Source organism: Amphibalanus amphitrite, unplaced genomic scaffold (genome assembly GCF_019059575.1).
Source record: "Amphibalanus amphitrite isolate SeventyFive unplaced genomic scaffold, NRLGWU_Aamphi_draft 000576F_arrow, whole genome shotgun sequence".
Taxonomy (NCBI): domain Eukaryota; kingdom Metazoa; phylum Arthropoda; class Thecostraca; order Balanomorpha; family Balanidae; genus Amphibalanus; species Amphibalanus amphitrite.
In genome coordinates, this window is record NW_024882070.1 from 340138 (window position 1) to 353281 (window position 13144).

The 13144-nt window shown below is 50.4% G+C and overlaps 1 protein-coding gene across 1 annotated transcript in view; it reads left to right on the plus strand.

The window, feature by feature from the left end:
• Nucleotides 1-13144, plus strand: part of LOC122394155 — a 70578-nt gene that overhangs the window by 7602 nt on the left and 49832 nt on the right. Inside the window, exons 2-5 of the mRNA XM_043390815.1 lie at nucleotides 826-1038; nucleotides 2129-2341; nucleotides 2653-3090; nucleotides 6731-7674. Coding sequence (XP_043246750.1) covers nucleotides 826-1038; nucleotides 2129-2341; nucleotides 2653-3090; nucleotides 6731-7674 — 1808 coding nt within the window. The remainder of the gene's footprint in view (nucleotides 1-825; nucleotides 1039-2128; nucleotides 2342-2652; nucleotides 3091-6730; nucleotides 7675-13144) is intronic.

Sequence of the window (13144 nt, forward strand, 5' to 3'; positions counted from 1 at the left end):
AGGTTTGAGTCGAAGTGGGGCACTGTCGCGAACATTGTTTCAGGGGCAGGGCCCTAAAACTAACGGCATATTCTTCCCGGAACCTTCTCCCATCCTACCCACAAGTCTACGTGCATGCGAGACATCCCGGTCGTCGTGGGCCTCCGGCTGGGGCCCGGCGGCTGGCGCGGCGTTGCGACTGTCACCCGGTAGCTTCTCGGTCCTGCCCGCTCGTCGTGGGGGTGCCCGGTGGTGCTGCCGCCCGCTCCGCCGGCAGTGCCTTCGCTCGTTTTTTTTCTTCGTATTCCCCCTTTTTTCTTCTTTATCTTTTCTCCCTTTCCCCTTGTATGCATTCCTTTATATAATTAATTTACTTTTGTGTGCGTGCTTAGTGCTTTATTAATTTACTTTTGTATGCGCTTGATGTTATTGTGTCTGCATTGTTCATGTATTTGTAAGATCAGTATCTTTGCATTGTCGCGACCGTGGTGCACCCACGATCTGGTGCACGTTGCTGTGTGTTTGGGACGAGGACGAGCGGCGTGCTCACCCTAGCCGTGGAGACTGCTCTCTGGCTCTGCGGCGGCTGAGCTTCTGTGGGTCGCCGCTAGGGTCCGCTGCCAGTGGCGCTCCCTGCTTCAATCATATGCGCGAGTGAATCCGCTTGGTCTGTACCGCTAGAGATTCTGATCGGGGTGAAATACACAGTGATTTTTTTCAAAAAAAAAAAAAACGTCACGGATGTAGGTATGTATGTGTTTATGATTGTTGTCCCCTATCCAAGGAATGACACTTTCTGGCGGACCTGAGGGTGTGGCTGACCCGAGACCTGTACCTTCCGCTCAGGAGGTGCGCCCCCTCATGGACCGCCTGTGCGACGAGCTGAAGGGTCTGAAGGAAGCCGTCATAACTCTGATTGGACAGCAGTGGCCGCCGACGGCCGGCCCGCACACCCGGCCCCAGAGTTCCGCGGAGCTGCGGGACGCGGTGCTGGCCGACGTTCGCGGCATGCTGGACGAGGAGCTGCGGCAGCTGCGCCGAGAGCTGCAGGAGCTGAGCGTGAGTCAGGGGGACGTCTCATTGTGTTTGTCTTGTTGAGACGCATCGACTGATATGCATCATGACCTTTTCCGGTAAGGTCATGACCTTGACCTGAGGTCAAATTTTGAAGTTACCCTTCAATGTCAAATTATAGTTTTTTTCGACGCGTCTCGACGAGGGGAACACGATTCTGTTAATAAAAATGTGGTGGCTTTTGGTAGTCGAAAGTTATTGTCGAAAAACACTTTTCGTAAAAACAGCTATTTTTGGAGTTTTTGTCCTCTGGAGGCTAAACCGTTGACCTGAGGTCAATATTGATAACGACCTTTTCAAAAGAAGAGTTCAAAAGCTATCGATTGCTTTTCCATGCTTTTTTCTAGCTACCATAGTTCCTGAGATAGCGGCATGTTTTCTGAAAAATATCATGACAATTGGCAAATTTTGACCTTTGATGACGTCTGGTGACCCCGATGTTGCTCTAAGGTGAAAAATGACCGAAATACTTTCAAACGTACGCATTGAGAGCTATCGACTGCTTTTTACCGCGTCTTTCTAGCCCTCTTAGTTTTTGAGTTAGAGGTGGGTGGTAACATATGCCCCCCCCCCACTAGGGCGAAGTTGGCTGAGACCGCCACTGGGGCGCGGGTTAAAAACTGAGCTCTTGGGAGCGATTCCAATGGTTCAATGTTTTGCGTCGAAATCGGCCGAACATGACTTCACTCTGACGTCATTTCCGGCCGACCTATGATAGATACGAAGTTGAAATTTAAAAAAAAAAGTATCAAATTGATGCAGCCGAAGGTACTGAAAGTTTGGCGGCGATACGTCAAGCGGTTTAGAAGCTATTGCAGAAAACCCCCAGTGCAGTGGGTCGCGGATTGAAGGTGTTGACCTCGGGTCGAGGTCAGGACAGTGGTCGAAGCGTGCGCAGGGAGAAGAGACCTGGGATGGAACTTCCACATAAAAGAAACGAATTAGGGTTTTTTGACTACCATGAAACGTCACGGATGTATGTATGTGTTTATGATTGTTGTGTCCTATCCAAGGAATGACACTTTCTGGCGGACCTGAGGGTGTGGCTGGCCCGAGACCTGTACTTTCCGCTCAGGAGGTGCGTCCCCTCATGGACCGCCTGTGCGACGAGCTGCAGGGTCTGAAGGAAGCCGTCATAACTCTGACGGAACAGCACTCGCCGCCGGCGGCCGGCCCGCACACCCGGCCCCAGAGTTCCGCCGAGCTGCGGGACGCGGTGCTGGCCGACGCTCGCGGCATGCTGAACGAGGAGCTGCGGCAGCTGCGCCGAGAGCTGCAGGAGCTGAGCGTGAGTCAGGGGGACGGCGATTCAGGCCCACTGGGACGGAGCGCTGCTGGTCCGTCAAACCCGGCGGTGGGTGGCCTGTGCAGTCACAACAATGTCCGACCGCATCATCAATGGCAGAGACCTTCACTGTGCTGACCATGTTTATCTCACTGATCCTTGTTGATTTAACCATCGCCGGTATGTTGTGTTGGATCTCATCGCATGGCGAGGAACGATAAGTGTTGTGCATTTTCTGGTGTGTCGTACTCCTAGGTAGTGTCCCGTTGTCACTGAAGTGTCCAGCTCTGACACTCCTTCTGCCCCTTCGGCAGCTGGAGGTGGCCCAGATGAAGAACCAGAAGCAGCTGGAGGTGGACCAGATGAAGAACCAGAAGCAGCTGGAGGTGGACCAGATGAAGAACCAGAAGCAGCTGGAGGCGCAGGCGGCACCACAGCTGCAGCAGCTCCCCATACCGCAAGAGCTGTTTTCCTGCGGTGGCAAGGCCCCCGCCACGACGGCTTCCACCATCTTCGGGTCGGGGTTTAGTAAGACGACGCCCTCTACCGGGACGGTCTCCAGCACGAACGGCGGTATCAAGCTCGACCAGGCACCGTCGGGCTGGACTGGCGGTACCACGACTGGCACCTCTGCTGCCGCCTCCACTGGCTTCAGCTTTGGACCGACCACAGCACCACCTGCTCAGCCGAGCACGCCGAGCTTCTCGTTCCGTCCGCCGACCGCCGAGGGCGCCACCAGCACACCGGCCAAGGTCAGTCAGTCAGAACACAAACCGTCAGCCAGCTACGAACGATGCCCCCAAGGGCTCACTGCCTTTCCCGAGGCACGTGGCTAATAGTTTCTCGCCCCACTCTGTCCATCACTATTGTCTGCCCAGATAAAAGTACCACACTCTCCATTTCGTCGCCAGTTCGCCTGCTAACCTTGCTCATGGAATGTTCAGCTTATCCCGCGCACCGACGGGGGTCTGCGCCAACTTCGCACCGACGGGGGGGGGGGGGCGGATGACCGCCCCCCCCCTGAGATCTCGAGAACGAAGCAAGATAGCGACAAGCGGTAAACGGCATCGGATACGCACGGTCAAGATCTACAATTTTTACTCAGGTCATTTTCAGGTCAGGTCAAAGATGACGTCACAGGGGTCGAAAAAGTCAAAATTGCGGCGCTAGATATGGGGAGAGTTTTTCTCGAATAACTTTCGAATTAGTCAAGATAGGAACAAACTAAGGGCATCATCGTGATCCTCTCGTCAATCCGCATCGAATGATATATATGTTGACCTCGAAAGGTCAAGGTCAAAGGTTGACCTAAGGTCACGTGACCTCGAGGTCATCATGTATATCAATCGATGCGTCTTGACGAGCTGAACACAATGAGACCATCCACGCGTCTGTATCTTGTTCCTGTACGGAGTTATTGGCCAAAAACCTTTGGTGACCTTTGATGACGTCACATGACCTCACAGCTGCCCAACAGCAAAACAGACCTCAAGGTAGTGAAGGTTGATCGTATATGAAGTCATGTATGGTATATGGGGCCATTCCGACCCGTTTTAGTGGTAAAAACAGGGAGTTGATTTTTCCCCCATAGACTTATAATGGGGAGGTCGCGAAATTGACCTGACCTTAGGTCACCGATATCAAAATTCCGAGATATACAAATTGTAGCTACTAATGACCTTATAATATCCGGCGATTTTCAAAGGCCTCCGACATCTACTGTAGCTCTGGCACGGTGACAAAGTTGCAAAAAAGTGACTTGAGGTTGGGTCATTCAAAGTGACCTGGTGACCTGACCTTAAAAGGTAGGAGGTTCAAACTTGCACACCATGTGTAAAATTGATGAGGTTATAGTCATATCAAATTTCGCGGCGCTACGCGCCGCGGTTTTCCCGCTATTCGCGAAAACCTCAGGGGGCGGATATCCGCCCCCCCCCGTCGGTGCGCGGGTTAATTATTTCTCATGTGACTATACACTGTAAAAAAAGTTTAGCACCATAGAGGTACTTTTCAATTGACTAATTTTCAGTACCCTAGCGGTGCTAAGCTAAGCATTTTATTCGTACTTAACTGAGATCTAGTTTAGTATCAAGGTGCTAATATAAGTACCCATATTTGTTTAGCACCCGTGTACTAAATGTAGTACCCTACACCTGCTAGACCAATTTTCAGTACCCTAGCGGTGCTAAACTTTAAAAGGTGCTAAGAATAGCATGCAGTTAGTACCTTCCGTACTCACATATGAACCGTTTTAGCGCTATTGTTACCCCACGACAAGTAGAATAATGCTAACGAAAGCATTGGGGCTGAAAGTAGATTATCTATACTAGTTAAAGCTGCTGCATGAAAAGTTCGCAAAAACTGCTTTCTTTAGCAGCACATACTTTCACTAGTTACTGCAAAAAGGACTAATCAATTACCAAAAAGGAAATTGTGTAAGGCCGAAAAGACGTTCAAAAAAGGTTATATCCTAGATAAGTGATAACTACAAGTCTCAATGATTGTGTTTTGCATTCTGCAATATTCCCGTGTAAGTGCATCTTTCAAGCATCCAACACATTATAAAATTAAAAAATAATAATGGAACATTTATTAACACTTCATATCATCTGCATGAAAAACAAATGTAGGTAAATATATACACAAACAAACGCACGGGAAATAACGAAAGGTCGCTCATATACCTGCACACTCGCAGTGACCGACGATTACCGCGAGATCGACTGGGGGAGGCGGGGGGGGGGGGGTCGTTGAACCGACGTTCCGTTCATGGCCATAAGTTCGACCTCATCCACGACCAGACGGCGTTTAGTGATAGACGGAACCGGAGACCCCGTGTTGTTGTCGTAGTTGTCCTCCATTGTAAGTGGTAGTCGACGGAAGAACTGACCAGGCAGGCCCCATGCCTGGAGCAAAAAAAAATCTGGATCAGTTCCAAGATTTTTTTTTCTGTTGGGAGCTATTTTAGCAAACAACACAACTTTCCTTCAGACCAAGAAGCGCGATTTGCCAAAGTCGGAATATGAAGCACTTAAACAATATAAGATAATGTCAAAAGATACAACGTGTCAGACTCACCAAAGTCGATCAACGTCGGTGTCGGTGGCATGTGTCGGTGGCAAATGCTCATGTACCACCCGGCCCTGGAGCACTTCACTTCACTTCACTGCACTGCTGCACTGCACTTCCCTCCACCTCACTGCCTCCCGGAGCAGGGGCACGCACTCCCATGCCACGCACGACGGATTCCACCGATAATAGCTGATTTAAGCTATCATTCCAGAGCTATCACTCGGTGGCATGTGCCCGGAGCACTTCACTTCACTTCACTTCACTTCATATACCGGAGCACGTGCACACACTCCCACCACGACCAACGGACTCCACTAAAATGGCGCAACACGTGGCCGGAAACAGCTGGCACGCGCATGCGCATATCGCTCTGCGCCGTCAAAACGTGCTAAAGGGCTGGTGATAAGACTCCCAGAGATTTGTAAAGCAGGGCTTAGCTACTTTCTTTGGCGCCAATTTCAAATTTGTTTCCTCTGTAAGCATGTCCGGTTCTATTGTGATACTAACGTAAGCACCATATTCAGCATTACCAACTTCTAAAACACTTAAAATGGTTCTAATTAGAAATCCAGCTTGAAAGAGCACTCACTGATGGACTGGGTACTAGCAGAAGTAGACGTTAAGCTCAGTAGAAGAATAGGTGATCTAAACTTATAATATTTGATGGGAATGTTAGCTATCATTAGCACAGTATTAGCACCATGCTTCTTTGTAAATACGTCGTAGGGTTCTTTTGACGCTAAAAGGTGCTACGAATAGCAGCCGTTAGTACCCCAAATGCTAAACTTTTTTTACAGTGTATCTGCCTCCATCGATATCCGCACCGTTCCATCGTTTCCATCCTCAGGATAGTCAAATCCTTCTCCTCCACGCCGCAACCCCCTGATCCGGGCTGGACGGGCAACTTTATCCCATGCGGGATTGCCCGTAAGCCGAGCACCGCCCGTAGCCGGGTGCGGTGAGTGCTGGGGGAGCCCCCCCCCCTTCCCCAGCAGGGCTTGGAAATCCAGGACCCCCAGCGGGGCGCGGACTTATAATCGGGTATCATTTACTGCGTATGGTAACAGCGCACACGCTCGTTTTTTCCGCAACGCTCTTGAGCTCCATCAGGGGCATAACGGCGAGGGGGTTCGTACCCCCCCTTCCATCGGCCGGCACGTGCGAGTATGTAGAAAATATAAAAGGTCCAGCGAGGGCTAAGTGTTCCCTTGGCCTTGTCATTGTTCCTTTATTTTATAATGTATTTTCATGTGTTCAACTACTGATGTGTTCAACTGGATATCTGAACTAAAGCCGCCCCTGCACCGTTTTCCATCGCAGGCAAGGGGCGAGAACACCACGGAGGAGGGACCTGTCAGCTCGACCTCTGGCTCTGGCGCCGCGGTCTCCAATACCACCACTTCCAGCGTCGTGACCTCCACCCCCGCCGCCGGCGCCGGAGCGGCCACCCCCAACAGCTCCTTCCATTTCAAGGCTACCCCGTTTTGGTTTGCGTTCGGCGGCGACCAGGGTAAGGTCGTCGAGGCGACTCCCAAGGCCACGTTCGAGTTCGGCGTCTCGTCCGCAGCCTCGTCGCCGTTCAAATTCTCATTCGGCGGCGACGCCGACAAGTCTGGATCCGCGATCTTCGGAGGAGCGGCGGCAGCGGACACAAAGACCACGTCAATATTTGGAGGTTCATCGGGTAACAAGACAACTTCGATCTTCGGAGGAGCGTCGTCAACTGAAACCAAACCTGCGTCTATATTCGGAGGAATGCCCTCTTCCGAAACCAAAACCACGTCCATCTTTGGTACCCCATCGGTGTTCGGAGGAAAGGGAACTGACAAAGCCGTATCTCTCTTCGGTGGGGCGACCACCGGCGACAAGACATCCAAAGAAGACCAGATATTCGGCGGCTCCGGGACTGACTCCAAGCCCGCCTCTCTGTTCGGCGGCTTTGGTTTGGCCTCTGGTGCCCAGTCGTCTCCGTTCGGCTCCGGATCCCCAGTGTTCGGTGGATGGCCGTCGTTCGGTAGCGCCGCGTCTAAGCCGGCCTCCAGCGAGAGCGGCGCCGCGGCCAAGCCACCTACTCCGGCCAACTCGTCCGCCCCCAAGGCGCCTGAGCCGGCCAGCTCCGGCTCGGCCCCGTCGGCACCACCGGCCGCCGCCACTGGATCGACTGATGCCGGCGCTGCGGCCACCCCGGTCCCGTCAGCACCACCGGCCGCCGCCACTGGATCGACTGATGCCGGCGCTGCGGCCACCCCGGCCCCGACCAATGGGTGAGGCTCCGAACTAGGGATGTCTATTTTAGAAAACATATGTCCAATGTCTGTCCATTGTCCAGGGCTTACGTCGACTGTTTGTCCAAAAATGTCCAAGCCAGCCATTTGTCCAAAGATGCCCGACATCTACGCAATAGTTTACACTTAACACCGTTATTTAACCCTCGCCCTGGAAGGGCATTTTTCATAACATGGCCTGGCAGGGGGGGGGTCGCATCGACCCCCATCGCAATTGGCTCCTATGGCACCTAGAAACACCAAATTTAGTAGGTAGGTGGGCCCCCTAGAGTTCTCGCCCCTGTGCAAATTTGGTTGCTCTAGGTCAATATTTAGGGGTTTTGTGGGGTATAAATGTAAAAATTTCGCTAAAAACAGGTCAAAAGTTTTTCGCTTATAACTTTTCATCTAATTAAGATAGAGAAAAAAGAAAAGCACCAGTGAACTCAGCACGTCAAGGCGCGTTGAAAGATATACTGTTTAGCTTGCTTTAGTGTACTTAACCCTATTCCTGGCGGGGGGGCCTCAGGAGCCCTTCCTGAGTTTTTTTGGTTATTTCTCCCAAACGCGTTGAGCTAGGAAGCTGAAAGTTTCTGACTTTTCCTAAAAGGCTTCTACGCAACATGTCTGAAAATTTTGAGTTGATCTGACCTCTGGTCAGGTCACCAGAGGCGGTTTGGTGACCCTACCTCAGAAAAGTTTGCAATCACGCCAGAGCTAGAGTTTTTGACCGATCAATTTCTTCTCTTCAGGCTTTAGTTAGGGTACCAGTATGTGCAATTTGTATATCTCGGAATTTTGATATCGGTGACCTAAGGTCAGGTCAGTTTCGCGACCTCCCCATTATAAGTCAATGGGGAAAAAATCAACTCCCTGTTTTTACCACTAAAACGGGTCGGAATGGCCCCATATACCATACATGACATCATATACGATCAACCTTCACTACCTTGAGGTCTGTTTTGCTGTTGGGCAGCTGTGAGGTCATGTGACGTCATCAAAGGTCACCAAAGGTTTTTGGCCAATAACTCCGTACAGGAACAAGATACAGACGCGCGGATGGTCTCATTGTGTTCAGCTCGTCAAGACGCATCGAATGATATACATGATGACCTCGAGGTCACGTGACCTGAGGTCAACCTTTGACCTTGACCTTTCGAGGTCAACATATATATCATTCGATGCGGATTGACGAGAGGATCACGATGATGCCCTTAGTTTGTTCCTATCTTGACTAATTCGAAAGTTATTCGAGAAAAACTCTCCATATCTAGCGCCGCCATTTTGACTTTTTCGACCCCTGTGACGTCATCTTTGACCTGACCTGAAAAAGACCTTAGTAAAAATTGTAGACCTTGTCCATGCGTATCCGATGCCGTTTACCGCTTGTCGCTATCTTGCTTCGTTCTCGAGATCTCAGGGGGGGCCGAATCGGCCCCCCCCCGCCAGTTTCTTGTCCCGGCGGAGCCCGCCAGGAATAGGGTTAAAGATTTTCTTAAATTTTAAGTAAACTTAACCCTCGCCGGCCGAGGGGGGGGGGGCAGGTGCCGCCCCCCCCCATAGGGTTTTTTCGCAATAGCTCCAAACACGCTGGCGATAGAGAGCTGAAACTTGGCATACCTGACCTTTGATCCAAGCCGCATCTTTTGACACCAACCGCATTTTTGGGTCAGGTCAGGTCACTGACCTATGACGTCATAAGTGAACCTCTGCACGGTCTTCAGACGTCGCAACTTCGCAACGCCCTCACTGCCAGAGGAGATGTCACAGGGAAATGAAACTTGCAGGATCTAGTATCCATTATGAGTCCCACAACTTGTAAATCTCGGATTTTTCCTAAAGGTCATATGAGGTCAGGTCATTTTCGTGACCTCACCATTATAAGTCAATGGGGAAAAATGAAAACTGCTATTCTGGCGCCGGGAACGATCTCCAACTACCTCAAGCACACAGAATCGTGATTTGATGCACTCCTTGCAAGGTTAGATGCGTCACTTTTGCAATGTTGACCTTGCGTGACGTCATTTATGACGTCATCAAGGTCAAATTAGTTTTTTGTCAAAAACTCTTGATCAAATTGAGCTAGCGAGTCGGGGAAGGCACCAATGGACTCAGGAAGGCCTGCCGAATCGAATGATATGCGACATGACCTCTTTCGACCAACTTCGTGACCTTGGGGTGCTGACCTGACCTTGACCTGAGGTCAACACCCCAAGTTGACCTGACCCGGACAAAAAGTATATCATTCGACGCGCCTGAGCGAGGTGAACACGATGCTGCCAAAAATCGGCGCTCTGCGGCCGTTTTTTGCGAAGTTATTCACCAAAAACTGAACCGTACCTTGGGGCACTTGACCTGACCTCAGAGGTCACCGGTTGACCTAGGACCTTAAAATCGGGTACCAATCTCTGCGTCTCGTAACGGCGCACACGCTCGTTTTTTCCGCGACGCGCTAGCTCCACCAGGGGCGAAACGGCGAGGGGGGGTCGTACCCGCCCCCCCCCCCCCCCTCGGCCGGCGCGTATGTAGAAAACCAATAGGTCCGGCGAGGGTTAAATTAATAAATTAAGTTCAAGTTAACCAAATTGCATCATATTGCATTTCATTCGATTCGGCTGATCACCAGGAACACAATGATACCATTTTTAAGCTCTAGCGTCATTATGTGCCAAGTTTTTGGCAAAAACGTCATTTGACCTCATTTGACCTGTTTTGACCTGACCCATGGATATGTACAATTGTACACCAAACAAAGAAGCACCAAGTGACCTGCTGTTAAGTACTGTAGTTTCAAAGCACAAAAGTGATAGAACGAAGCGGATATCTCCAGTATTTTCCGAATTTAGTATTTTCCAATAGGCTTAACATTACGACATAATGACCTCTAACTGACCTCAGGTCAGTGACCTCAAAAAACCCGAACTATATGTTATACAATTCGGTGAACTTAGCACATCCTGAAAGTTTGAAGGAAATCAGTCCAAAACTGTGAGTTGGACAGGTGCAAAAAGAAAATTAAAATTTGACCATGACCTTGTACCGGTTTTTCTGACCTGGTGACCTGACCCAAGGTCACCCGGACCTGAAATTTTCAGGTCATATGTGAAAAGGCTGCCCCATAGGCTGTGCCAAATTTGGCGGCGCTGCGTGCCGACGTTTTTACGCTATCTTCGAAAAACCTTAGGGGGGTCGCATCGCCCCCCCCCCCCCCCTGCCAGGGCGAGGGTTAACCCTCGCCGGCCGAGGGGGGGGCGGGTGCCGCCCCCCCCATAGGGTTTTTTCGCGATAGCTCCGAACACGCTGGCGATAGAGAGCTGAAACTTGGCATACCTGACCTTTGATCCAAGCCGGATCTTTTGACACCAACCGCATTTTTGGGTCAGGTCAGGTCACTGACCTATGACGTCATAAGTGAACCTCTGCACGGTCTTCAGATGTCGCAACTTCGCAACGCCCTCACTGCCAGAGGAGATGTCACAGGGAAATGAAACTTGCAGGATCTAGTATCCATTATGAGTCCCACAACTTGTATATCTCGGATTTTTCCTAAAGGTCATATGAGGTCAGGTCATTTTCGTGACCTCACCATTATAAGTCAATGGGGAAAAATTCAAACTGCTATTCTGGCGCCGGGAACGATCTCCAACTATCTCAAGCACACAGAATCGTGATTTGATGCACTCCTTGCAAGGTTAGATGCGTCACTTTTGCAATGTTGACCTTGCGTGACGTCATTTATGACGTCATCAAGGTCAAATTAGTTTTTCGTCAATAACTCTTGATCAAATTGAGCTAGCGAGTCGGGAAAGGCACCAATGGACTCAGGAAGGCCTGCCGAATCGAATGATATGCGACATGACCTCTTTCGACCAACTTCGTGACCTGGGGGTGCTGACCTGACCTTGACCTGAGGTCAACACCCCAAGTTGACCTGACCCGGACAAAAAGTATATCATTCGACGCGCCTGAGCGAGGCGAACACGATGCTGCCAAAATCGGCGCTCTGCGGCCGTTTTTTGCGAAGTTATTCACCAAAAACTGAACCGTACCCTGAGGCACTTGACCTGACCTCAGAGGTCACCGGATGACCTAGGACCTTAAAATCGGGTACCAATCTCTGCGTCTCGTAACGGCGCACACGCTCGTTTTTTCCCCGACGCGCTAGCTCCACCAGGGGCGAAACGGCGAGGGGGGGGTCGTACCCGCCCCCCCCCCCTCGGCCGGCGCGTATGTAGAAAACCAATAGGTCCGGCGAGGGTTAACCCTCGCCCATGTGGGGGGGGGTTGATGCAACCCCCCCCCCCCCTGAGGTTTTTCTTAGCTACACGCCGAACCGTTTCAGATAGCCTGCTCAAATTTTCAGTACCCTTTGGGGCATCCTTTGCGCAACTTTTGTTTTTGTCAAGGTCATGTCAGGTCACGGAGTTATGACGTCATAAAGGAAACAACCTCCAGCCAAATTTACGCTAAATTTGAGATTGCTTCACATTGGTATAAATGCCGACTGACCTGACACACTGATGGATTGTTTTAGAATCACAACTGGCTGATTTGACATTGGCACAATGTCCGTTGACATTTTGAAGGTTACTAAAGGTCAAGGTAAGGTCAGTGACCTCGATTGACATATAATGACTTCTTGCACTTGTAGGCCTTTTCGGGGTATTTTGATGCCCTGAATTCGAACTTGCTATCCATTTCAGGCATCGTCGGATGTTTCTTGTAGTTCATTTTGGGTCAGGGTCAGGTCAGTGACGTCACACGCCTGACGTGACTCAATGCACAAATGACCTTGCAGACTTCCGATGCTCCCAACGCATCATTTTTAGAGTTATGACATCGAAATACACACCAAACGATAGAGAATTGATCAAGGATCACGATAGTGAAGGTTTCAAGTCGATATCTCTGACCGTTTTGCCGCAATCGGCGCGGAAGTCTGAAAAAGTTAGATTTTTCCGAAAATTTGACCTTTGACCGGTCATAAGTAGGTCAAATATTGACCTAGGACCAAAAATATATAACCAATCGCGAGATCTCGTTGAGAGCAATCCGTTGGTCTTTTCCGCTAAGCTCTACGACGCTCCGTTTTCAAACGCCAGGGGGAGGGTCGCACCAACACCCCCCCCCCTGCATGGGCGAAGGTGGCAAAACACCGTTTACGGGCGAGGGTTAATTTGCAATTAATGTATCGTTACCAGCTCAAAAGTGGTAATCATGTCGAAAGCTGAGCTTTCTAATAGCCAATCAATGTTAAACACGATTACTTTATAAAAATGTTGAGGTGTAGCAAGCGATTGTCCAAAGTTGTCCACAGCCTGCTGTCATTATCCAACCGAATTCCGAATTGGACATTGGACAAAATCGGAATTCCGAAGATTCAAGTTCCGATTGACACCACTACTCCGAACGGAGCGGGATTGTGGCTCTGATGGCCGGGATTTGTAGTAATCTTAGTACGAGTATGGCG